We start from the raw sequence: 27,774 nt of genomic DNA, 5'->3' as shown, positions 1-27,774 counted from the left end.
GGGGAAGAGGCAGATGATTACGACTAAAAATGGCGATGATCATGCCGGTTTATCCAAATTACAGTACTGAACGTTCTCGGATAATTAAGTTTTTCGAGTAAAAGAAAATTACAATGCTAGACTAGCTAGTGATGTAACAAGTTTCCTATCCGTCTGCTAATACAGATCAAACTAGCTAACCAGAAATATTCAGTTCTGTTAACGATAAAATCCTGAAATGCCTACTAAATTTATTGTCCTTCCCTAACAATTTAAAGTGAAAAAAGGGGACTTTCCTCACCTTTGTCTAGGGTTTCTCCTCATCTGACTGAGAGCATGGCGGTCCGGGTACAGAATCAACAAAGAACTCCTCCACTGATGCAAGGAAAAGCTAGTAAGTTATATTTGAACCCGCCTGACCAATATTATTTTGTAAAAACTACATATAAAATAAAACGGTAGAATAAGTGATGCAACTCCAATTACCTATATCCTCTTGCTCTGGAGAATCGAGTAAAATTTCAGAATCAGACGGCAGAAAGGGTGAACCGGGGTAGTTTCCTAAGGCTCCTAAATCTGCACAGAAAATCAAGGCAATGCAATTATGAAAACATGTGATACTATGCAAAAGCAGCTCTATTGCTCTGTTCATACTTGCATCTGACATGTTATATGTGCCTACTCATGTGATTCATTCAGAAGACAGTTGCTAACTTAAAAGCTAGTAGGAAAAGGAAATGCTCAAAAATTTGTTTCGATGATTTTAGAATGTAACATTCCCGCTATACTTTTGGAGGAAGGAATGAAAAGCTTGTACCAGATATTGGGACTTAGCACGCATGCGCAATATTTTGGAGATAACTCCAGTGTGTCTAGATGGAAATTGTAACTAACCATAGACACAACTTTACTTATGTATAGACAATCTAACAAAAATTCCTATTACAACGGAAATGCTCTATACTAGAAAAAGGTAGCTCAAATGCTTTATGGCCATAACAGTCGAAAAGAAGAATTAACACTTGATGACTGCTACAAGTGATTCAAATCAACTCAAAATTTAGACATATAATTGCTCGGAAATTGCTCAATACTATAAATTACCTCCCAAGTTTGATAAATCTGCTGTAAGATCTGATAAACTGAGATTCCACGGAATTGGAATTTGGTCCAGTGATCTGAGAGAATCCCGAGAATTTCCAGCTCCACAATCAGGTGCAAGTTGCAATCCAACAGAACTTGCCACGTCAGATGTAAATGGCGTATCAAGTGCTGTGTCTACTCCCATTCCAGATATTTCTGAGGCAGAGAACGGGAAGTGACCACTCGATGCAACTGATGTAGGACTTACAGGCATCTCCGACATGGATGACATGGCACTGTTTGGTGGAATGACAGGAACCACATCAGCACCACTGCAGTCCATCATAATACTTCAAAAAGAATAGGAAATAAAATAAATAAAAAAAAAACTGCCATTAGAAAACTTTTATCGACCGAAACAGGAAACAGTTGCAAAGACAAGGGAATGTCATCCAATACATTAGTTCCATAGGGAAAAGAAAATGTTCAAACCTATGTAATTCCTAATAGAATGGGAAATGGGGTACAGAAGAACAAAAGGGTCTCTAAGGTTTCAGTAACAAATTAATTGGTATGTTGCATCAAAAGAGAGAAGGAGGGAAAAGACAAATTCTCACTCATTCCCAGAATTCATCTGCATGGGATGAAAGTTGCTAGGTGCAGGTACCCCATTAACTACATGACAGTTGGATATTGCACATCCCATGGAATCAAGATGGGGTTGACCTGCTGCTGGCATCGGAGGTTGCTGAAGGACGGGGTATCCCATAGGTAAGTTGTTAACTGCACTGTGAACAAGTGGCAATGAATACTAACGAAAACTATCACATAAATATGTCAGACTACAGATTGCCACAAATTGACATGCATATAGAGATCCTTAGACACCTTAGAACTTACAGAAATAATAATTCTTTAATTATCACTATTGAGAATAACATTTGAACTCTTAAAGTCAAATGAGAGTTCATCCAAAGTTCTAAAGACGGAAGCATATCTCTGTTAGCATTGAGGAACCAAATTGTGATCCCTATGCATCCACCGAGAGAGATGAGGATAAAGTAGAGCTCATAGAATTAATTCATGCGTTTATACCATCATGTTACTGCAAGCTGAAAACTTACCAGGCATGGGATGGATCCCGTTTTGTATGGGGGCCAAAGGAACCTTCAGAGGCATGAGATTATACTTCGAGAGATGATAGTGATGTTCCAGCAAATGATTGAAAAGGAGGATTTGTTTTTTCAATTTTAGCCTTATGTAATAGGCCCTGAAAAAGTCGGCATTTTCTTCTTCCAACTTCTGCCATACTGTATCAACAAATAAAAAAAAAAAAAAAAAAAAAAGAGTAAGCATTTGCCATTTTCTTCCAACTCATGATCAAAATTATAAAGATAAACATGTAGCTTTTCGAGATTAGATGTTTTATTCATTAATCCCTCACTATACAAGAAGAGAAGAATTCAGGATCGTACTGTCAACAATAGCTATAGAAAACAACTACATCAGGATTCTCTTTTCAGAAATAATCGAATTTACAGTATAAATACTTAAGTAAATGTAATGGCAGTACTGACAATACAAATACTTCAACTTATAAGTAGGTTTCGAGTTGCCTACCCAAAGTTGTAAATCCAGGATCTATCCTTGCACGCGTCAAGAGGGTTTTAACTACCTCATCTCTATTCATATATAATTGTAAACACCGCTCTATAAGATTCTGGACCTAAAACATTTGTTGTGCACAATATACCATCACACAGATGAGAAACAGATTAATCAAGCTTTTTCACAAACTTTATTCAGAAAAGGAAACAAAGTAAGACATAAAGAACAGAATAGAAAATATAGAAAAGAAAAGAAAAGATTGCCGAAAAATGTCCTTACAAGTTCAATATCTTGGCGTGATACTTTCTTGTTATCATTGCCTGAATTAGATACTGAAGCTGAATCTGTTGCAGGAGGCTTATTACTTTGGTTTTTCACTTGGTCACCTTGTGAATCATGTAAAACTTGAGTTGATGATTGATTTTCTTGCGTGCTCTGTGAATCCGAAAATAGGACTTTCTCTTTAGTCAGAAGCTATATGTGCAAACAAGAAGATATGGCTCGCTAAAAATGTGAAGAATTATGAGTGGCACCTGTAAGTTCTTCATTTCATCTGAATGCAGGTGGACCACATGTCTTCAGTATGGCTCTGGTATCCCCCATGCAAAGCTCGTCTTTGCTGATATCATTACTTTGCAGTTTGCACTTATAAACAACACTAATAACTAAGGCCGTTTTCACCTAGAATGAAAGATGAATGACAAAAAAATAAACCTACCCAATTAAATACTAGACCAAATAAGTCGTGAACATTTCACGGTGAAAACACATAAACCCATTGCTAAAATAACACAGAAGCAAGATCTGGTTTATCAGTAAACAACACGTATTCTAAATTCTGAAGCATTTAGATCATAAGTTTCTACTGGAATTTAATGAACAAAGACGTATTTCTCATTTTAAAACACTAATGTACAATAATGAGCTCAAAGAAAAGCATTAACTATATAATTTAATAGTCAATATTTGTGCTTTATCTACCTTGGTCCAGAAAAATCGCCGGTAAGCTTTTAAATACACAACGAGCACATGTAACAAATCGGGTTTAGAGCAAGCATACACCTAAAACAATTGCCTCATTACCATAACAAATGACGATTACTACTCTATTCAACGACGCTAAAACATAAAAAAACAAATGGATGTATTTACAGTCCAAACAAGTTCCTTCCGAAATCTTTGGAGTTTTCACTTTTGATCAACAAAAGAGAATCTAAAGCTTGCTTGGAATTTTGTGTATTTGCCATACTCTTTGGAGTAGCAAAGAATTGCAGCTTTGTTACCACAAAATGCCTAATCTTGAATATTATGTAAGAACGTTAACACCCTAATAACTGACAAAATCTACAAAATTCACAAATTATTACAAATATGAAAATTAGGGTTCATCCTTCAACATCTCAGAAATAAAAAGATTTTCAAAACCAGTTAAGTTCAGTCAGATCTGAGTAAGTCCAAATATCTCAGCCAAGTCGCTACCTTTACACTACATACAAGTTTAACCATGAAAATAAACTAATTTAATCAAAGAATTCAACTTAATTAACCATTAAAAAAATTAAAGACAGAAAGACATAGTTCTAAAAGAATCAATAGAAAAAAGGAAAAAGAAGTGAAGATCTAGCAATAAAATAAAATATATTACCTTAAAATCCCAGGAACAAGAATCTCCAAGACAACAGAGCAGACACACTTTATTTCGACAAATTTGAGAAAACACAGTTCCAAAATCTCCCAGAAAACAGAAAGACACACGTTGTTTCGACGAATTAAGAAAACCCAGTTCCCCTTTTCAAGCTGAAGAGTCAACAAAAATCCAACTGAGACCCCTCTCTCTCTCCCTCTCTCTCTCTCTCTCTAAAAAAAGCTTCAGCATGTACAAAAAGAAACAGACTTGGCAGCTCAAATTATGGACTATGGCTTTTAATTAGCTGGTATTAGTTCAAGATTTACTTCCATTATATCTACATGGAAAAAAAAAACAGGAGGAAGGAGGAATTGGGAGTTGAAAGGTTGCTGCTAGATAGCTACGGCATCAATGGAAGGTGAAGCATGAGAGAGACAATTGTAAAGAAACAAAAATCACACCGGGTTTGAGATGATGTTTGGGTTTGGCTTTTATACACTTGACTTGAGTTGGGCCTTCTATTTTCAAACTTAATTTTCCCGGAAAATTCAATTATGTGAGAAAGTGAAATTCTCTTGAAAAATAAATTGTTTAAATGAATAAATAGAAATTATCAAGCTATTTATTGGCTCGTTTATAAATACTTTTAAAATGTCTAAAAACGTTTTGATGTAAATATTTCTGAAACCAATCTTTAGTAAAAACGTAAGTGAATTCAGGAAAAATATTGTGCTTCCTTCAGGAAAAACACTTATAAGAAGCACTTCAAATACTTTTGAAACCCACAAATATTTTTTTTCTTTCTAAATTATTTTTAAAACATTTTCAAATGAGTCATATCATCTTGTAATGTTTTTGATGATCGGCATCGTCCAACTTCTTGATCATCTTAAAGATCAATTATGCAGAAAATCAATTAAATAAGAAATTGTGCAACCATTAGATTAACGTTGTCAAAATTTCAATATTAATGTGAGAAAAATATTTTATCTATTTATTAAATAACCATTAGATTACTCAACAATTTCAAGTTTAGTTAATGTTTTTGCATATGTAATTTTTAAAAGGTTAATCATAAAATAAACTATTCGAATCATTACAAAATATATCAAGGATGAAGAATATCTGAAAATGTAAAACAAAAAGGTGCAAATAAGAAGACTGCTAGCATTTCTTTATTCTATTTAGGAGTTTAATGGCTTGGGCCATGGGCTCTTCAGAATTGTACGATTATTCTTACCACAATCTTATACCACCTTATGTGGTTGCTGAGTTGGACATAACACCTCACTTAATTACAGTATACTTGGATTTCCATATAAATTTTATTAATTTTAATTAGTTTTTGTTTGGAAACAAATATTAGATTGAATTAAAACACTTTAATTTTCATATTCTTGCATCCCTCATCCAATCGCCCTCAAATACGCTTTTCGCCATCCCAATCTCCTCCTCCCTCCTTAAAGTTCCTTTAATTGTCTTCTGCTTCTTCATCCTCCTCCTTTCCAGAAAAAAAATAGAAAGAACATAAAAAAAAGGCCAATTGCAAGAGGAAAAAAAAACGCATAATTAATTTCAATAATTGGCAAGCAACTGCAGCATAAATATGAGAATATTTCAAGAACAGTGAGCCCATAACCTTCAATTTGATAGAAAACTTGTTCCTTTTGACTCCATCAAATTTTTAAACATGCATATAAAGTCATTGTTCAGAAACGATTAGCTAACCCTTATTTTATGACAATAAAAAGGAAAACAAATACGATCAGTTAGAAACAAAATAAAATTTGACAAAAAAATGGAGATTGCAGAAGGTTGAAGAGGAAGGAGGAAGGAGATTGGGGTGAGAGGGAGAAAGGAGATGGAGTGGAAAACGAAGCGTCAGACCTAATCAATTCTAATTGGGGTGTTTTAATTATAATTTTTTAAAAATGAATGTGTTAATTATAGTAATAATAAAACTAAAACTAAAGATGTGGCATGTCCAAGTAAGCTGCCACATAAGGTGGTACATAAATTATGGTACAATAACATGGTAAGAATATCATTACTCTTTTGTATGATATTTTTTGGGAATTGTTATTTTTACTCCAAAAAATTTATTTTGACCTTCATACTTTTTATAATTAGAGAAAAAAAAAATACATTTGTAAGGAGTGTAGAATGAGATTCTTGAAATGCTAAAAACAATTCTTTTTATTTTTATTTTTAAATACAATGATATATGTATAATAAGAAGTAAGGATGATAAATTCCTACCGTAATAGCTATCTAAGATATTCAAACTGAATATCTCTCACTTGTAGGTGAAGATTATTTTCCTAAAAAAAATATATAATATCTCATTTACTTTGTTGTGTAAATACCAGGAGGATCCTCGCCATATCCTCTTTGTGAAGATCCTAGGAATCTTCCAATTACATCCATTCATCATACATCGTGCGGTTGGAGGATTCCTAGGATCCTCACAAAGAAGATCCGACGAAGATCCTCTCGTGTAAATAAAAATTAGTAAATAGAGCCACATAGATGATAATGGGGCAGTATTCACGGCTCACAAGGCCTTTGTGGTGCAGGCACTTGTCATGGTTCACCAGAGAGCAGCCTTTGTTTTCAGGAACCGGATCCTCCGGATCCAAAGGAACTAAGCCCACTCATCAAATGATCCGGGCCAGTGAAATTTGATTCAATGGCTACAAACAGAGGCTCTCTAAAAGTTAAAAAAAATTGTAGCCGTTGGATCAAATTTCAATGGTCTGGATCATTTGAACATTGAGATCAGTTCCTTTAGATCCGAAGGGGATCCGGTTCCTTGTTTTCCCAAATCTGTGCTAATAATATATTTTCTTCCTTTGAAATTTAAGTCAATTTTCTTTATCAATATATATTTTTTGGTTATTTTGTTTTTCATTTGATTTGTCACGTTTGCCATCTTTATGACAAATTTGCTCAGGACTCTTGTTTATGTTGGTCTATGTGGTAGTTGTATGGGTGTTTAAAATCATTTACATTTTGTTCGACATATCTCCAGATCAATAAATTGATCACTAAAAAAATGTACTCATCTGACACCTATTGTATATTCTCCCAATGATATTTGGTTGAAATTAAGTATAACATAACATAACTAAATTCAATGTGAGAGACCTACTTACTTTTCAATTCTTGTGTTAGTAAACAAATGACATGTGAGGAATGAAAATGTTGCATAACTTTGCATACACATTTATGGTAAGTAAACATATCACTGTGCAAGCAGACTCTTAGGGTTTTGGAGATGGTGCACTACTCTAAGTACATCTTAATTATTTACCATATTATGATTAATGAATAATCATACACATGTCATTTTTTAAATCGTTCATTATCTTAATCACCATTTAAAGATTGAGTCTACAAAAACCAACCAAATTATAAATTGTTTGGTCGCCTATTTGTATCACAAGCATCTTAATTGTTACTAACCATCAATCTATTTGTACATTATCAATTACTAACGAGTCTCATTTGATTGATTTTTTTGCATAAGTACATTTTAAATTGGAATTTAAGAGATGAACACTTCAGTTACAAAATGTGTAGAGTGAAGATTTGCTAATCACAACTAAGGTGAAGGAATTGCATTCTAGGGCACACCTTTATGAGTATCAAAGTACATCTAACAACCCATTGGTAGAAAATTTAGCAGCCCTCAATCGCCTTTCCAATGTTGCATCGTGATCACTTGATACAAGTCTTTTCAACCTTCACTGTTATGGATTGGAAAATGCGATCGACCAGATGTGATATTGCGTTTAGAGCAATAAGTTAGTGGCAGGATTTCTTGAAGGCTTCTCGAACCACCAACTTTAATTGCTTATATAATAGTAGCCATGGAGGTATCAGTTGATCGATCAAGTGGACCAAACCTCCTCCGGGAAAACTCAAAATAAATGTCGACGGGGCTTGAAGAGAGGTGGATAAAGTGGAAGGTGTTGGAGTTGTAGCTGCTAGAGTTCGAAGGTTCAAGCATGTCTTCTCGTCCGCTCATATTGAAGCATCGGCAGCTAGGGAAGGAATAGCTTTGGCGGTCGAAAGGGCTTTTCAAAATTTAACAATTGAAGGAGATTCACTCCCAATTGCAACAGCGCAACGGAGCGCACCAAAAACTTGTCTCCTATTGGACACGTTGTGGAGGACGCCAAAATCTATGTTGGTTGATATTACTGGAGCATTATTTATCCATGTGCGCCACCAAGCTAATGAGATAGCCGATCGTCTGGCTCGCCGCGCCTGTTCGGAGTCTGTTGACAGTCATGGGTCATTGACCTTCTTCTGGAAGAGTGCTCTAGCGATTAGCCTGTTGTGGTTTTTGTATGTCCTTGTTGTTTTCTTTGCAATCTTGTCCTTCTAATCAATGAAACAGCTATCGTTGCTCTAAAAAAAATTATTCTCTAATTTCCAATTTGCAGTTACATTTTTCTAATAACAGAAGTGCACACGTAACAATATGATGCAGACATGTGGCATGATATCATCACTGAAGTCACACACATGTTACGGGTCAGAATTTGTTTTCATATCATTTTTTATGATCCGGCCTCCCATTAAATAAGTTATTAGACTACCACACATGTAACATGTTATAAATTTCTTGAAAGTTACTACTTGTTAGATTTAAGAGTTTAGCCTGTCTAGGATAGTTGTGTGTGACACATAATTTTAGAACGAGGATTTGTAGACTTGAAACTCAAACTTGAATATCGAAGCAGAGACCAGAAACCCTTAGTTCTAAACCAAACAATAGAGAATTCATACTTGATTCAACTTTCAACCAAATAATAGATACTTGTTTTAAGGGCGGTGCTATATGCACTGTAACATCCCATATTGTCCAGGGGAGTAGATCATGTAAGCCTTATATGTATATTCTCATCTCTACCTAGCACGAGGCCTTTTGGTAGCTCACTGGCTTCGGGTTCCATCGGAACTCCGAAGTTAAGCGAGTTCGCACGAGAACAATCCCATGATGAGTGACCCACTGAGAAGTTCTCGTGTGAGTTCCCAAAAACAAAACCGTGAGGGAGTGGTCGGGGCCCAAAGCGGACAATATCGTGCTATGGCGGAGTTGAGCCTAGGATGTGGTGGTGGCTCGGGCTAGGATGTGACATGCACCAAATTGTATACTAAATGATTTGACACATTCTACAACATATCAATTTTTATTACAATCATTAATCAAATTACTTGAATTAAAGCACAAATTGGATTGGTGCCACATTATTTAGTGCACAAACTTAGTACGTAAGTTTGATGTACCTAGCATTATTCTTGTTTCTAGTCCACGGTTCATTGTTGTCGTTCTTCTAGTTCTATTCTCGTAATCAAATAACACATAGAAACTCATATACTCTTTCACGAGGGGTAAAAAAGAACTTCAATAAGCAAACACGATACAACGTTCTGCATGCACAAAAGGTGGCAATAGAATTGTATGGAAAAACTCCGAACAAGGAAAAAGAACTACACATGCTATACTATATAAGTACACCATATTGACAATCAAATAATTACACAATTCTTAGCTAATTAATGAACCATCAACCACGGAGAGGACCCGTATCCAACCATACACAGAGAAACCCGATCAAGCAAATCGACAGTAGACAGATTTAAGAGATATCACAAAACCAACAACTTAAAAGAAAATACACTCCAAAGAAAAGAACAAAAGTAGAAAGACATCGTGGGAGTGTGGCCATGAAGTGAACAAAAATTATGAGATTTGCGGTGTGGACTTATGCACGATCGATCTCCATAAGAAAAAAAAATGGCCATCTCAATAATTAAAGAAGGTATAAGAAAATGACAAGAGTGCTTGTAATAATGCATGCAAGAAAATCCAAGTTGTTTGTTGTTTATGGACTTATGAACTCATTTTTCTGAATACACATGCACTACACAGCATGGTGCATAATAATATCCAGTTTTAACATATTTTTAAAGAGAGAAATGCTAAGGAGAGTCTCTTAAAGTGAGATTCTTTATGGACTCTCCACCACCTTATGTTTTGGCACAATGTTTTATATTGTTGTCACGGACATTATGCCAAAAACATGAGTTCATGAAGAGTTTCACTTTTGAGAGAGTCTTCTTAACATTTCTCTTTTAAAGAAGCCCATTTGGTAGTAGACGCTTTTGCGAACTTAGGACATATGTATAATCACCCTTGTATTTCGTTTTATAATTTTTTTTTTAAAGAAACTATACCTAGAATAAGTTTTGATATGTATGGTTTATAAATTTGACGAGAATTTTCTTTGTAATTTCCTTTTTTTTTTTTTTTTTTTTTTTAAAGAAGGGGCCAATTATATCAGTGTGGTCCAACCATGGAAAAAAAATCTCATACCCCACCATGCTGATTTTCCATTGTACTACGTAAAAATGTTTCAAGATATTATTCTTCAAATGAGACGATCGACACAGGACCACCTTTGTAGTTTGTATACAATCATAATGAAGTAGATCATGGTTGAAGACGACTTTGCCAGTTTGGTCGTATGTAGATTTCTGGATCCCAACTCGAGAAAGGCTCCTCCAACACCTACTAATACTAATAAACATCAACGACAACAATTTATTTATGAAAAAGTAAAACTCATGAGTTACTGCAAAACCCCGTTGGCTTGCTTTTTCTCTCACAATTATAGTTAATTTTCTCGTTAAGTCTTCATTTACAACAACAACAACAAAGCCTTTTCCTATTAAGTGGGGTCGGCTATGTGAATCCTAGAACGCCATTGCGCTTAGTTTTGTGTCATGTCCTCCGTTAGATCCAAGTACTCTAAGTCTTTGCTTAGGGTCTCTTCCAAAGTTTTCCTAGGTCTTCCTCTACCCCTTCGGCCCTGAACCTTTGTCCTGTAGTCACATCTTCGAACTGGAGCGTCAGTAGGCCTTCTTTGTACATGTCCAACCCACTCATTCCTAATCTTATCCTTTCTCGTGAGCCCACACCTCCAACGAAGCATCCTCATCTTTGCTACACCCATTTTGTGTACGTGTTGATACTTCACCACCCAACATTATGTGTCATACAGCATCGCCGACCTTATTGTAGTCCTATAAAATTTTCCCTTGAGCTTCAGTGGCATACGACGGTCACACAACACGCCGGATGCACTCTTCCACTTCATCTATCTCGCTTGTATTCCATATATTATGTCTTTAATCGGCTTAGGCGAAGACCTTTAGATTCCAACACTTCTCTCCAAAGGTTAAGCTTCGCATTTACCTTTCCTGAGTTTCATCTATCAACCCTATATCGTCTGCGAAAAGCATACACCAAGGAATAACATCTTGAATATGTCGTGTTAACTCATCCATTACCAATGCAAAAAGGTAAGGACTTAAGGATTGTTGATGCACAAAATCAGTAAGGACTTTGGTACAACAGAAAGTATTAAGTTTGTGACATTCGCTAGATTGCTCCAGTCATTAGTGTGGATAAGTATGTAAAATGATAGAAACATGAGAGCAAACACAAGATGTACGTGGTTCACCCAGATTGGCTACGTCCATGGAGTAGAGGAGTTCTCATTAATTGTAGAGGGTTTACACAAGTACATAGGTTCAAGCTCTCCTTGAGTGGGTACAAGTGAATGATTTAGTACAAATGGCATTAGGAAATATTTTGGGAGAATGATCTCCTTTTATAGAAGAGAGTTTCTAGCCTTGTTCTGACATTGACATGTGTCGTGTTATGATTGGCTTCTGATGTTGACACGTGTCGCGCTATGATTGGCTTCTGATGTTGACATGTGTCGCTTTGTGATTGGCCTCCTGGTTGGAGGGAAACTCTTCTGGGTCATTGACAGTATAACGTTGACCGGTGCTTGGTAGTTTCAGGATTGGTCAAGTATGGTACAACAATGCTCCCCTAAGTTCCCGAGTGAAGGAAGCTCCTCAGTTGGGGACTTGCAAGATCCAAGCCGCTGAGTAATCACGAAACTTCTAAGTACCGAAGTGTGGTATCGTCTTCACTTGCCTTATCTGTCTTATAGGTAGATGTGGCATCTTCTCTGGAAGTACTCTTCCTCCGTCCAGGGGTGGTATCTTTAACTGGTGGAGATGCACAAGGTAATGTATCAATTTCACTTGAAGATTACTTGTAGTTTTAGGCTTGGTCAAGCGCGATACAAACCATATAGTAGGAGTCTCCCAAGTCGCCGAGCTAGGGGATTTGCTGAAAGAGGTGACAGACAAGGTAAGCAATCAGAGCTCCAAGCAATCAGTCCCAGATCAGAAGTTTGATTTCGAGTTCTGGCTGATTGTTCTCATTCTCCTTATCTTGCAAGCAGCATGAAGGATAAAGAAAAGAAAAGGAGAAGAGATGTTATAAGATGCTTTTGCTTTTGAAAAAGTAACTTTCCACATGCTTATTCTTGAACTGGGCTGGAAGGTTTTCTGGTTTCCTCCAGAGTATAAGGCCGACTGAAGAATTTGATGGTCAAAACAAGTCCATCAAATATAGAGTACGTTCGACCCTGCTGGTATGGGATACTTTTGCTGTTGACAAAGTAGTGGAAGTATCGGCACGTGTTCTGTTACACTTGTCTCCACATGCTTCCTTGTATCCTTTTCAGTTGCCCTATCTTTCCTCAGGCAGATGTGGTATCTTCTCTGGAAGCATAAGATGTTGAAGATGAGTACTCGAGAGCAATGCCAGGTAAGTAATCAGGTAAGGGGTTCCAGGCAGTTAGTTTCTGACTAGAAGCTTGATTCCAAGTGCTGATTGATTGCTCTCTTTCTTTTTGTCTTGCAGGTAAGAACAAGGCCAAATGAAAAGACAGGGAAAAAGCATGATATGAGATACTCTTGCTTTTAACCCTGATGATATGAGATATTCTTGCTCTGGTGTAGCTTATTTGCAGAGGTATTATCGGGGGAAAGAAAGATGAGTATTTCGAGAGGCTTCATTGGGAGTGCCCTCTCAGATATGAGGAAGGGTTGAGCATTTTTGCAGGTCTGCCTGTCCGTTGAGGATTGAGGTCGACATATATAGGAGTCTCCCTAACAACAAGTAGTAATGATATTCATTTACCCTTCTTGGTCATAGCACTGTAGTGGAAGCTGCCAGCTTCACGTGTTTTAACTTTATCAGAGCACTTTGAAAAAGTGGTCTGTGGTATCTGGAAAGCTGATGTTGCGTGTGAAAATTACAGACAGGCTTTATCCAAGGAAATCTGGCTTTCAAAGTTGAGAAAGTGATGCCTCTTCGGTTTTTGAACAAACGATCCTATCGGGGATCTGGCTCTCGAGATTCAGAGAACAGTGCCTCTTCCATTTTTGAGAAAGCAATCATGCTGGGAGTCTGGCTCTTGAAATTCGGAGAGCGGTGTCTCTTCGATTTTTGAGAAAGTAATCCTGTTGGGAGTCTGGCTCTCGAGATTCGGAGGGCAGTGCCTCTTTGATTTTGGAGCAAGCAATCTTGTTGGGAGTGTTTTCTCGAATGTGAGTAAAGGTTGGGCATTTTTGCTAGTCTACCTTGCCACGGAGCACAGATGTTGACACACAGGGACTTTCCAATTATCCAGCAGTGGTGCTGTTCCTTTACCCTTGTGGGTAATAATATGGTAGCTAGATCTTCAAAATTTATATGTCTAAACTTTGTTAGTGCTGTTTCTTTGCTATTCTTTTACCCTTCTTGGTCATAGCGATGTAGTGGGAGCTGCAAGCTTCACGTGTCTAAACTTTTTCAGAGATCTTTGGCAAAATTATATGTGGTACCCATGAGCTGATGTTACGTGTGGAAAGTGGATGATTGAACAGTAAAATTCACGTGCTTTCTAAGTGTGCATGTGACAAGTGCTAACAAGGCTGAGAGAGCATGTGCCTCTTCGATTTCTAAGATCGACCATTGTGGTCTCTAAGTAGCCCAGTTTTTTAGAAAGCAAGCGCCTCTTCGATTTTTGAGATTGGCCTTCGTGGTCTTTGAGCAGCCCAACTTTTGAGAAAGCAAACGCCTCTTCGATCTCTGAGATCGGCCCTCGTGGTCTCTGAGCAGCCCAGCTTTTGAGAAAGCAAACGCCTATTCAATTTCTGAGCAGGCGCCTCTTCGATTTCTGAAGCTTCGTCGAGTGTAGATTTTTATAGAGGCTGGCATTAAGTTCCAAAGCACACTTGAATCTCCACCAGTAGAAACTCCCTTGTTGCACTTCTAAGATCTTGATTTGTCCGACATCTTCTCTCTTCAACACCTTTGAAAATTTCTGGCCCTTCCGACCGTCGTTTTGACTTAAACCTTGGTGAAGAGACAGTCGCGCCTTCTCCAGACAATATATGGCGCCCATCCTTCTTATCCTCTACTGGTCCTCTTACCGTTGGGGATTCCGTGATGAAGAATGATATGACCGCTGCGGTGGTTGCCATGAACCTTCTCACTCTCAAAGATAACAGACTTCTTTCCAAATGGTCTGATGAGTTGGCTGTTAAGGATTATCTGGCTCTCAGTGTTCAATGTGCAGGTTCTGTGTCTAATATAGCCCAACGCCTATTTGCTCGAACCCGCCAAGTTGAATCATTGGCTGCTGAAGTGATGAGTCTCAAGCAGGAGATTAGAAGGCTCAAGCATGAGAATAAACAGTTGCACAGGCTCGCACATGACTATGCTACAAACATGAAGAAGAAGCTTGATCAAATGAAGGAATCTGATGGTCATATTTTACTTGATCATCAGAGGTTTGTGGGTTTGTTCCAAAGGCATTTATTGCCTTCGTCTTCTGGGGCTGTACCGCGTAATGAAGCTCCAAATGATCAGCCTCCAATGCCTCTTCCTTCTAGGGTTCTGTCCAGTACTGAGGCTCCGAGTGATCACTCTCCGGTGCCTTCTCTTTCTAGGGCTCTATCGACTACTGAGACTTCTCCTAAGCAACCTTTGTGAAGGCCCCCTCTTGTTTGTTTATTTTGACTCATGTATATGTACATATTTTTAACTTATCGGAGATATCAATAAATAAGCTTTACTTCATTTCAACGTATTATGTTAAATACACCAAAGCCTTCTTCATTAAGTTCTTTGAATTTTTCTTTTGTTGAAGCTTGTATGTTGAAACTTTGTGAGTAAAACATGTAGGTTGAGGTAATGTTCCCTTAATTTCTCGAGTGAGGAAAACTTCTCGGTTAGAGACTTGAAAAATCTAAGTCACTGAGTGGGGTCGGCTATATGAATCTTAGAACGCCATTGTGATCGGTCCTGTGTCGTGTCCTCCGTTAGATCCAAGTACTCTAAGTCTTTTCTTAGAGTCTCTTCCAAAGTTTTCCTAGGTCTTCCTCTACCCTTTCGGCCCTGAACCTCTATCCCGTAGTCGCATCTTCTAACCGGAACGTCAGTAGGCATTCTTTGCACATGTCTAAACCACTGTAACCAATTTTCTCTCAGTTTTCCTACAATTTTGGCTACTCCCACTTTACCTCGGATATCCTCATTCCTAATCTTATCCTTTCTCGTGTGCCCACACATCCAACGAAGCATCCTCATCTCCGCTACACCCATTTTGTGTACGTGTTGATGCTTCACCGCCCAACATTCTGTGCCATACAGCATCGACGGCCTAATTGCCGTCCTATAAAATCTTCCCTTGAGCTTCAGTGGCATACGACGGTCACACAACACGCCGGATGCACTCTTCCACTTCATCCATCCAGCTTGTATTATATGGTTGAGATATCCATCTAATTCTCCGTTCTTTTGCAAGATAGATCCTAGGTAGCGAAAGCAGTCGCTCTTTGGTATTTCCTGATCTCCGATCCTCACCCCTAACTTATTTTGGCCTCCATTTGCACTGAACTTACACTCCATATATTCTGTCTTTGATCGACTTAGGCGAAGACCTTTAGATTCTAACACTTCTCTCCAAAGGTTAAGCTTCTCATTTACCCCTTCCTGAGTTTCATCTATCAACACTATATCGTCTGCGAAAAGCATACACCAAGGAATATCATCTTAAATATGTCCTGTTAACTCATCCATTACCAACGCAAAAATGTAAGAACTTAAGGATGAGCCTTGATGTAATCCTACAGTTATGGGGAAGCTTTCGGTCTGTCCTTCATGAGTTCTTACGGCAGTCTTTGCTCCTTCATACATATCCTTTATAGCTTGGATATATGCTACTCGTACTCCCTTTTTCTCTAAAATCCTCCAAAGAATGTCTCTTGGGACCCTATCATACGCTTTGGTATTTGTCAATATAAATATAACTAGGTTTTATCATGTGAATTTATTTACCCTTACGGATCCTGACATAATAATTGATGCTAGGGTTAGCTCAAGCTCAGAGAACTTCGATCATTCAAGCTTAACCTTAACACCAAAAGGAGTGAAGAAAGATGAGGAATTTTGATTCACAAAATTACACTAGAAAGAGGAAAAATCATGAAGAGTTATTTTAAAGTAGTTGTTATTAGCATTCCAAAAAACTCATATTGCACTCCAAATTTTTTATATTTACAAAGAAAAATACACGTGTAAAATAAGTTTTTAGAGTTCCAAATAATATATATAGCATCCCTTTTTGATATGGATAAGTTATTTTTATGTATACCATCACATAGTATCACTATAATAACACCATCATATAGTGTTATTAATCCATACATATTATTAGACATGTTTTATTTGGAAGTGTTTTTAGAACATAGCAAAAACCGTTTTAAGGTAATCAAAAGCGTATCTAGCTAATAACTGTTGTTAAAAAGAGTTAAAGGTGCTTATATGTAAAAAAAGTACCGGAAAGAGCTTTATAGAAGAAACATCAAAATTTTGTATGTTCTTATTAATTAGATGCACATCGAAATATTTGATAAATTTTATAATATTTTCATAAATTTCAATGTGCATCTATTGATAAGAACGTTTACACGAAAAGTGCTTATACGAGCATAAATAAATGTTTTTTTTAATATTTTCAAACTAGCCCTTAAAAATACAAAACTCTAAACTATATAAACTCCTCGTTTACTCAAATATATCACACCACATGCACCCAAACTTATCAAAAAATGATATTCGAATTAGAGTGAACACAATTCAATAAGTCTTCTACAACTAAACACGTATACGTATGTGAGTTAAGAGCTAGGGTTGTCGACTTAGTCTCAAACTTTTAAATGAAAGCGTCCTAAGATACGTACGTAAGGCAGTTTGGTCTAAAACCATGTGAGTTTGAATGATGGTTATGGTGCCTGGAAATCAGCTTTCTCAGGTAAATTCTGATCTTTATTTTCGCTCAACTACTCATAAGCATACCGGGGCCATGCACCTCTCATCAACTTACAAATTGCCAACATTTCTATATGGCCGACCAACAAATATATGAACTCGATCCATTTAGCTACCAAATCTAAACCACATAAATCTAACAACAGCTCTAATTTGGTCAGGCAAGATAAAGTTTCGTTACCCAACTGTATGGCGCCTGATAAATTTCATCGGACGAAGTTCGTCGCATAAAGCTCGTTGCACAAAGTTTTGCCCGATGAAAAAAAGAAATTGTCGTGCAAATATTCCAATGAAACATTCGTCCAGTAAATGTGAGTTGACCAACTTTGCTCGACCAGCCTGACATGCCCGATCAAATAATTTTATAGGGCAAAATGGTATTTTATGATAAAATTTATATAGACCGATGAAATTTTCGTTGGCTAAGCTTTATAAAAAAAATTAAAATATAAAATACTTGTTCGACGACTTTTTTTGTCAGCCAAATTGTTTTAATTTTTTTAAGATAATATATCATGCAGTGTGTTGATGCACAAAACTGGAGGTCTTGGAACAACGTAAATTTGATCGTGAATCTGCAAGAAAGTAAATAACACAAGATGTATTGTGGTTCACCCTAATGTTTGGGCTATGTCCACACTAATATTGTATTTCTCTGTAAGAGCTTGATTATGAGGGTGAGAGCATGAGAGAGCTTAGAGCTTAGGGGATGTGAGGAGGCTTATCATGGCTTAGGAATTGGCCTCCCCCAGTTGTGAGGGTGAAAAGTCCCTTTTATAGAATAAGGGCTCCTCACTTATTACATATTTGCTCACTCCTTTATTACATAATAACATTTGAGTCCCCCAAGTATTTATATGAGATCTAAATACAGAGGCCCTAAGTATGGTACATACAGTAATCCCCCAAGTCTTCAGTCAAGAGAGTCTTTTGGCTGGAGACTTGAAATTCAATCCATGTGTGGGCCGAAGTAACTAGATGTTGTCTTGAACTGATGCTCGATATGAGGCGGTGCTCAACTAGAAGTAGCACATGTTGCGAGGCTACTCTGCTTGTGGCTTATGTTGCCTTGGTTCGTTCAGCTTATGGCGTTGAAGGTGAGGGAGTCCCTTTTATAGAATAAGGGCTCGCTCCTTAATACATAAATGATGGGTTAGAGTTGATGCTCGCGGCGAGGCGGTTGCTCAGCAGGCGGCGATGCTCTCTAATGATGGTGAGGGAGTCCCTTTTATAGAATAAGGGCTCGCTCCTCAATACATAAGTGATGAGTGCTCTCTAATGAAAGTGAGGGAGTCCCTTTTATAAAATAAGGGCTCGCTTCTCAATACATGAATAATGGGTTAAGTCCCCCAAGTATTTTTCATGAGGCCTAGTTGTGGAAGCCTAATATATGGTACATAGTGTAGTCCCCCAAGTCTGCAGTCAATAGAGTCTGTTGGCTGGAGACTTCAAATTTGATCCATGTATGGGCCGACGTGGCGGTTGTTCGGAGGCGGTATTGGTATACCTTGCACTGAAGCTTTGTAGGCGAAGCTTTGCAAGTAAAGCTTTGAAGTTGGAGTTTTTGTAAATGAAGCTTTTGAAGCTTTTGAAGCTGATTGACATGAGTGATGCTCATAAATGTTTATGTTGATTGACATGAGTGATGCTCATGGATGTTGACATGAGTGATGCTCATGGATGTTGACATGAGTGATGCTCATGAATGTTTATGTATGATTGACATGAGTGATGCTCATGAAATGTTTATGTATGATTGACATAAGTAATGCTCATGTATAATTTTGGAGTACTGGGTGTACTTTTGATCACCTGGTTGGTGATAATAGCGGCAGGCTGCCGAATAATTTTGGAGTACCGGGCGTACTTTTGATCACCTGGTTGGTGATAATAGCGATAGGCTGCCGAATAATTTTGAAGTATTGGGCGTACTTTGGATCACCTAGTTGGTGATAATAGCGACAAGCTGCCGAATAATTTTTGTAGCACTAGACGTACTTTTGATCACCTGGTTGGTGATAATAGAGGGCCTGGCTCTTTTAGGCATATGGGCCTTCGCCCTCCACATAACATTCTAGCCCATTTATTTTGGGCTTTGCCGTTTTTTTTATTTTTTATTACCCTCTGATAGGGTTATACAGATATCTCCGAAAGATATGAAAAATAAATTACACCATTCAAAAACAAGAAAAGTAAATCACATCATTCTGGTGGGGTGTTTATTCCTTGCTTTTGCAGTGTGGGTGTTTATTCCTTACTTTTGCTTTCTGCTTTGCAGGTTTTTTTCTGCTTTGTTTTCGCTTTTGTTTCCCACGGCGCCTTTCTCTTTTGCTTTTGCTTTTGTTTCTGCTTTCTGCTTGGATATGTCGCTTGATGACATGATTAAAGGCAATATCCTTTCTCTAAAGTGACAGCTGCTTGGACAGCCTTTTCGACACCACCCATTTGTTTTTCTTGATCTCTCTGCTCCTTTTCTGTTTTCCTTTAGAACTCTCGCGGGAGCAGCCTCAATTTGCTTGCCTGAAACTGTTCTACCATCTTCAGTTTCCTCTTAAGTAGATTTGTGAACCAACAGTTACAGTCCTACAAACGGTTGCATTGTCTTTGTTGGAAGTCCGCCCATAAAGAAACATAACGTAGAGACCACCTTGGAAGGCAAAAAAGCGATGACTAAAGTCGGGTTGGGTTCGCCTAACCAGATGGAGATCCAGTGAAGGCAGAGCTTATCTGAGTCCCAGAAGTAAAGCCGAGAGGTTTCGTCCCAGGCCAAAAGATTTTTGGGCGCTCAAGTCATGGACCGGACCGGCAGTGGAGGAGAAGAAGACTAGAGATCTCTGGAACCTGACGGCAGGACGAGCAGAACGAGTACGACCAGAGCCACTTGTCGATGCACATAACGTGGAAGCCGTGGCCACACTGCAGAAGCTCTTGGATCTCGTCCCCGGAGGTGAACTCGGTGAGGCAGATGGCGCACTCCGTGAACTTAGAAGTGCAGTCAATAAGTTAACATGCATAGTCTTGAACACTTTCACCGAGCTTGGCAACAGAAGCTCTGACGACGACGAGAACCCGAACCCCTGCATGATAGCGTCGCGGTCCGAGCGAGTCATGCCCAGGATCAACTGGATACTACCATGGTCCCCACCAGGTCCGGGTAAAGCTCGGCTAGCTTTAAACGTCATCATCCCGTCGTAACTAAACCCAACTATCATGCACTCATTCACGGTTGGAATTGAGGTACATGTGGATGGGCTTGGACGGGTTCTCGGATTCCAAGAAGAGAAGCTGCACGACGACGACGTGGAAGGTGTTGTCGTTGATGGGGCCATTGGTGCAGATGGTCTGCTCCTTGAGGAGGCAGAAAAAGATGTCCTACGTGTGTTCCCCTCGGGATGAGTGCTCAATGACCATCGGAATCAAGTTGTAGTTGCGCAGAGATGAGGCCCATGGCCTGCTGCTTGCTAGGGGCTTCACGTTAAGCCTTTCATCATGAGAGAAAACGAGGATAGGGTCTCGCAAGTGAGGGATAGGGTTTATGGGTTCTTGGGTTTTGCAGATTCACGGCGGATGTGAATAAATGAAAGAGAACTGACATAGTTTTTGTGTCGATTCCCACAGACGGCGCCAAATGTTGATGCACAAAACTGGATAGGTCTTGGAACAACGTAAATCCAACCGTGAATCTGCAATAAATGTAAATAACACAAGATGTATCGTGGTTCACCCCAAGGTTTGGGCTACGTCCACACTGATATTGTATTTCTCTGTAAGAGCTTGATTATGAGGGTGAGAGCATGAGAGAGCTTAGAGCTTAGGGGATGTGAGGAGGCTTCTCATGGCCTAGGAATTGGCCTCCCCCAGTTGTGAGGGTGATGAGTCCCTTTTATAAAATAAAGGATCCTCACTTATTATATATTTGCCCACTCCTTTATTACATAATTACATTTGAGTCCCCCGAGTATTTATATGAGATCTAAATACGGAGGCCCTAAGTATGGTACAAATATAGTGTAAATTAATTAATTAATTTTTCTTATATTAATCTCAAAAGATATTACAATATAAAAAAATTATTTAATTATTAAACTGAAATGTTCATACAATTATATTAAAATTGAAAAACAAATTTATTTGGTGGCTCATGTAATTGTCCAACTGCTTAATTCTGAAAAACTTTCATCTCTAGATTCTCTAGAAATTATAAGTTCTGAAAATAACAGCATATCCAATGCCACTCGTCCATCCTATGCTCAAATTCTTGGGGTGGATGGGTCAGAGCTTCATCATAAGCTTCAAAAGTTTTGTAATGCCTGCGCAGCACGTGCACCCACTCCCTGAATTGCCGAGTCCACAACTAGGTTATGTAGTCGAACATACCTGACTCTTCCAAGTCGATCTCGAAATGTTCTAGAAAAAAAAATGTTAGTTTAAAAATACACTAAATAAGTAAAATTATTAAAAATAATAAAACTGAAAAAAACACACTTAGTCATCATTGCTTCCTTCACCTCAAGTGATATATTTTTCCATTTAGAGGCGTTCATTGGGCACCTCATGCGAATGACGACTCCCATCTCGCAGTTCAACCGCATGTTGACTTTTGGTGTCCGCACACATATTTCAGGGGTTGTAAACTTGTAAACAAGTATAATCGGACGGGGAGTGATGACGACATCTATGGAAAAAAATTGTAAACAATTTCTAAAAATTTCAATATTTTGTAAAAGTTTTTAATATTTCCTACAAATTTATGATATATAAATTTTTTTATATTTCCTAAAAAGTTATAATATATATAAAAAAATTCTAATATTTCCTATAAACTTTATAATCTATCAAAAATTCGAATTTTTCCTAAAATTTTCTTAAATTTATAACAAATTTCTAATATGTTTAAAAAAATTAGAAATATTTCCTATTAAGACTCGGACTCAATTAGGAAGACTCAAACTAAAATAGGAATGTACAACTCATTGTGACATAAAATTCCGTTACAAAGCGGAATTTTTTTTTTCAAATAAATTAAAATATATACATACATGTACAATACGTAAATTATAAGCGAATTGATTAACTAGCTTGGGTATGGAAATAAGTTTAGACGCGTCTTCAATCCAAAAATAAAAGTAGATAAAAAAAAAACTTGTACACATCGTTGATGAACTGTTTTGGTGTGTTTTACCCAAATATTAGGGGTCCCAAGGTTGTTCAAACCCATCAAGAGATTATTGGAGGGCAGGATGAACCACTTCGATATTTCATCTTTCTTCACACTTTTGTGACTTTTGTCTATGTTCTTGGTAATTTTTTAAACCACTCAACGTTTTTTAAGCACAAGAAAAGGGAGCAAACCATAGTTGTTTTGAAACAAGCTGAGTTAATCGTTATGAGACACACGTTAATCAATAATTTTATAATTTCTTCTAATATTTCTCTATACTAATTGTCATTTTTAGTAGGGGAACGATTGTTCCCGCCACACATCTCCGCTCCTAATTATGTTTTGTCCCTAAGTATCGTTAGACTGAGAGCTAATTCGTATATGTCATTTTTTTGTGAGCAAATAGTTCAATTTTTAATTTATGACGGTAAGAAATGCTTTGTCTGAAAAATGGTAGCTGGCCCATGACCCAATTAAGCCCAAAAGAGAAAAAGATCATCGGATGCTCTGCTGTGAGTTCGTACACACTGCAAATCAGCTGAAACGGTGTCGTTGGCTTTGGAGCCTACACCCCATCCTCTCTGGGAACTATAAAAAACGAACGCTAACATTTCGTAAAACCCTAAACCCTAAATCCCCATTTCTGGGGACTCCTCACACCTCTCCACCACACAAACCTCCATGAAAACGACGTCTCTTTCGGCCACTTTCATGCCCGTCAGACTTTTACCCCAACTCCGACTCCTCAGCGCCTCTCTTCCGGCGGCCCATTTCCCGCCCATGAAATTCGCGCCCTCCATTTCCTCCTCTCGGGCTGTACCCATTTTGTCGCGGGTCTTCCCCGTAAGGCTCAGGTACCTAGGGTTTCGCCGTTCATTGCAGACTGAGCGGGCATTCTCCACTCGGGCGTTCCGGGGATCCAGGACAGGGTCCGGGTCCGAGGTGCCACGTGGATACGAGAGAAGGGCGGGTGGAGCTTCGAAGAGTCTGATTGAGGACGAGGCTGAGCTCGGTGACTGGGTCAGCGAGTTAAAGAGTGACTCGCGTGGCGAACCGGAGGGCCGTAGGGGGACGGTTAGAGAGAGGGCGACCGATGGGGAGTCTTATCCGATAAAGAGGAGCAGGAGAGATAGTGACTCTGGAGATTTTGGTGACTCGAGAAGGCGAGAGTTTCGGTCCCCCAATCAGTCCTCGTTTTCGAGAAATCCGGGGATGAGTAAGAGGTTCGATAATAATTCCGGGAGTGATAGGAAAGAGAGATCATTTCCACCCAGAAACAATCGTGGGAATCCGAATTCAAATCGCGATTTTGGAGATTCGAGTAGGCGAAGATTTCCGGCCCAAAATGATTCCTTTTCGAGAAATGCAGGGGCAAGCAAGCGGTTTGATAAGAAATTTCAGAGTGATGACGACCAGGAAGACAGATTTCACCGTAGAAACAATCGTGGGGATTCAAATTCATTTTCTAAAGGGAGTTTGAGTTCAAAGGTGAAAGCGGAATCTTTTACTAGGAATAGAGGTGGAAGAGATTCGGGTAAGGAATTGCGTGTAATGGATGATACTGAAGAGGAGGAGGTAAAACAGTTCGGTGTTATTGGGGATTTTCTTAGTGAGGAAGAGAGTGATACTGCTACTTCTGATGATGATGGTTTTGGAGTATTAAGAGAAAAAAATGCAGCTTCTTTGTTTCGTGGTTCGGAGGATGAAGTGAGCAAAAAGGTTCTGCCGAAAAGTTCAGCTGGAAGCTCCGACTCTTATTTGAGTGAATCACGGTATGTTTAACATCAACATTTTCATAATGGATTGTTGACAAGTTTCTTGTTTAACTTATTTTGAATGTTTGCAGGTTTGATCAATGTTCCGTCTCTCCGCTGTCCTTGAAAGGAATCAAGGATGCAGGATATGAAAAGATGACTGTAGTACAAGAAGCTACTCTTCCAGTAATACTGAAAGGTTTATTTCTTTACGAAATCATGCACTGACTTTAGGATAAGGGGTGCCATCTTGTTGTAAACAAGTCCTCATCACGAGGACACTGAAAGAAACAGAAACTTTGTTTAATCAGGAGTGCCATAATATAAATAAGATCAAGTAACTACTATGTCCTCTTAAGGATGTCTGTTTTTGTTTTTCCATCTAAAATTTGATCGATCTCCATGCGTGTCCATGAAATGGAAATGCTTATTCTACTTAGTTGTATTTTGTAGGCAAGGATGTCCTGGCCAAGGCTAGAACGGGCACTGGAAAAACTGTGGCGTTCTTGGTAAGATATTTCATTTGTTTCTCTGTGTGTAATGTTCTCGTATTAAAAAAAGATGCAACATTTATGATAAATTCCATGCTGCTTTTGGTTTATCTGAGGCATTCCATTGTATTCTCCATTTATGCAGTTACAGGAGATTTTTCATCTTACTTGACGTTGAGTTTCTTTGTTTCAGCTTCCATCAATTGAAGTTGTTGTAAATTCACCTCCTATCACCCATGATAATAAGCGACCCCCAATTTTTGTACTTGTTATATGCCCAACTCGGGAGTTGGCCAGTCAAGCTGCTACAGAAGCCAATAAGTTGTTGAAATATCATCCTTCTATTGGTGTCCAAGTTGTGATAGGTGGTACAAGACTTGCTCTAGAACAAAAACGCATCCAAGCCAACCCTTGCCAGGTAAGGTTTTCATCATTGCTGGAGAACTTTGTCATTTACTGCATCGTCCTGTTTCATTAACTTCACCAGCTAAATATAAACTGAGCTAATGATTTATTATGCATTGACATAGCACTAGAATTTCATAAGCTAGTCTAATGGGTAAACAGCTGAATCAAGCTAGTTGATAGGCTTTTATAAAGTTGACTTAAGGTTTAATGGGGAGCGAAGGTTCGCAAGTAGATCATTAGATTCCATCTACTTGATACTGGCTCTTACTTTGTGTATGCTTTAGTACTATGCCAACTACGGACAAAGATGAAAATGCCTATCAACATAATTTGAGACATGTTTAATGGGCACTGTTTATACGCGATGTAACACCCTAAAAACATCCAGATTCTTGTTGCTACACCTGGAAGGCTCAAAGATCACATTGAGAATACCGCAGGTTTTGCAACTAAGCTGATGGGTGTCAAAGTCCTTATACTTGATGAAGCTGATCATTTACTGGATATGGGATTCCGTAAAGATATCGAAAGGATTATATCAGCTGTTCCCAAACAACGGCAGACACTTTTGTTTTCCGCCACTGTTCCTGAAGAGGTTTCTTTCACTACTTATTTTTGTGGTAATGTGTATTTTTTTTTTTTTGGAAAATGTGAAAAAACACACATTTAAATACTGTACATGAACAGTGGTTTCTTCCTGATTGTAGGTCCGTCAAATCTGTCATATTGCTTTGAAAAGAGATCACGAATATATCAATACAGTTGAAGAAGGCAGTGAAGAGACACATGCACAGGTTGGTTCTTTTATGACGTGTGTGAAGACGTATTGATATGACATAATTTTGACAATTTGATGATTAATATCTATGTTTGTATTTTGTATGTATGATTTCAGGTTGCACAGACGCATTTGGTCGCTCCATTGGACAGCCAATTTTCCATAGTATATAGTCTTCTTAAAAATCATATTGCAGATGACGTTGACTATAAGGTAGGCATTGTATTACCCCAAAACCTTGGCTTGTTCAATTCATGCACCATGCTTTCAGGTGTTTCGTTAATATCTATTTAATACCATAGATATATTTCTTAGGAAGCATGATTTGTGTTGCCCACAATTATTGCGATTTTATATAACATATGTGAGCTGCATCACCTTTATTGCTATCTTATGTAGCATGTGATTCTTGTATTATGCACAGGTTCTTGTATTCTGCACTACCGCAATGGTCACACGACTGGTTGCAGACCTTCTTGGCAAGCTGAACTTGAATGTCAGAGAGATCCATTCTAGAAAGCCACAGAGTTATAGAACCAGGGTTTCTGATGAATTCCGGAAATCAAAGGGTCTTATCCTTGTGACTTCTGATGTATCTGCACGCGGGGTTGATTATCCAGATGTTTCCCTAGTCATACAGGTAATATGCAGGACTTAACTAGAAGTTCCTTTGCCATATATTCAGCATGCAATATTTAAATTGTGGCTTTCAGTTTCCCGAGTTCCATGGCTTTCAAAATCTTTTACCAAAGTTGCTTGACCTTGTTTAAGCATCATAAACAGCTTCAGTACATTCTTTTGCAACTTCAGCCGCTGTAGATTTGAACCTATAGTCCTCTTATTGTTGACACTCTCCCCTTTGTTGCAAACATAGGTGGGTGTGCCAGCCGATAGACAACAGTATATACATCGACTTGGAAGAACTGGTCGTAAAGGCAAAGTGGGGCAAGGAATATTGTTACTGGCTCCTTGGGAGGACTTCTTCTTGTCCAATATTAAGGATTTGCCAATAACCAAGGCTTCGGTACCTTCAGTCGATCCAGATACTATGAAGAAGGTGGGTTTCCTCTCCCTCTTTATCTCTGTCACTTGTTTCATCCCGGTTTTCCTTGAAGCATATAGTTTTTTTGTTGGGTAATCCCTTGAAGCATATAGTTTGATGTTTTAATATTGGAACTGTGTCTAACAGGTGGAACGAGCACTGTCCAAGGTGGAGATTAAGAACAAAGAAGCAGCATACCAAGCGTGGCTCGGGTATTACAATTCGAACAAGAAAGTGGGGCGCGATAAGCATAGGCTTGTCGAGCTTGCTAACGAATTTAGCGGAAGCATGGGGCTGGACAACCCTCCCGCCATTCCCAAGCTTGTTCTCGGCAAGATGGGGCTTAAGAATGTCCCTGGATTGCGTTCCAAGTAGCTCCGGCAGCAGCAGCTTAGATGAATTGATTGTTTCGATTACTAGTTAACATCGGAAAAAACTAACCTCAAATCGAAGAGATTTCGGATACTTTACGTGTTGATTTAATAGAAGTTATTCTGACACTGGCAACACTATTAAACACAAATTATTGTGGATGGGTTCAATATTCATGAAAAGTCGGTTTTGAAATGATCCATGTTACGAGAA

General features: G+C 38.4%; 2 protein-coding genes across 6 annotated transcripts; one reads left to right on the top strand and one right to left on the bottom strand.

Moving 5' to 3' along the window:
- Positions 1-4,768, bottom strand: LOC126625418 (uncharacterized). 5 transcript variants are annotated; one of them, XM_050294518.1, is made up of 9 exons: positions 4,316-4,768; positions 3,204-3,351; positions 2,950-3,105; positions 2,683-2,788; positions 2,187-2,372; positions 1,680-1,845; positions 1,084-1,412; positions 466-555; positions 1-354 (listed from the first exon to the last, which is right to left on the bottom strand). In XM_050294518.1, exons 2-9 carry the CDS (start codon positions 3,216-3,218, stop codon positions 287-289), a joined length of 1,116 nt encoding a protein of 371 aa, XP_050150475.1. In that variant the 5' UTR covers positions 3,219-3,351; positions 4,316-4,768; the 3' UTR covers positions 1-286. The 5 variants fall into 5 exon arrangements, with proteins under 5 accessions (XP_050150475.1, XP_050150485.1, XP_050150479.1 ...); XM_050294528.1 differs by having other exon boundaries at positions 1,084-1,394; XM_050294522.1 differs by having other exon boundaries at positions 3,204-3,315.
- An 18,556-nt stretch (positions 4,769-23,324) lies between these two features.
- On the top strand, positions 23,325-27,756 carry LOC126615620 (DEAD-box ATP-dependent RNA helicase 31-like). Its single transcript, XM_050283476.1, has 10 exons — positions 23,325-24,488; positions 24,563-24,669; positions 24,924-24,979; positions 25,155-25,379; positions 25,758-25,964; positions 26,077-26,163; positions 26,265-26,360; positions 26,572-26,787; positions 27,022-27,204; positions 27,337-27,756. Exons 1-10 carry the CDS (start codon positions 23,398-23,400, stop codon positions 27,562-27,564), a joined length of 2,496 nt encoding a protein of 831 aa, XP_050139433.1. The 5' UTR covers positions 23,325-23,397; the 3' UTR covers positions 27,565-27,756.
- The last annotated feature ends 18 nt before the right edge of the window (positions 27,757-27,774 follow it).

Source organism: Malus sylvestris, chromosome 1 (assembly GCF_916048215.2).
Source record: "Malus sylvestris chromosome 1, drMalSylv7.2, whole genome shotgun sequence".
Classification (NCBI taxonomy): Eukaryota; Viridiplantae; Streptophyta; class Magnoliopsida; order Rosales; family Rosaceae; genus Malus; species Malus sylvestris.
The sequence above is the reverse complement of the archived record's forward strand: the minus strand, read 5'-3'. Positions and strand labels throughout refer to the sequence as shown.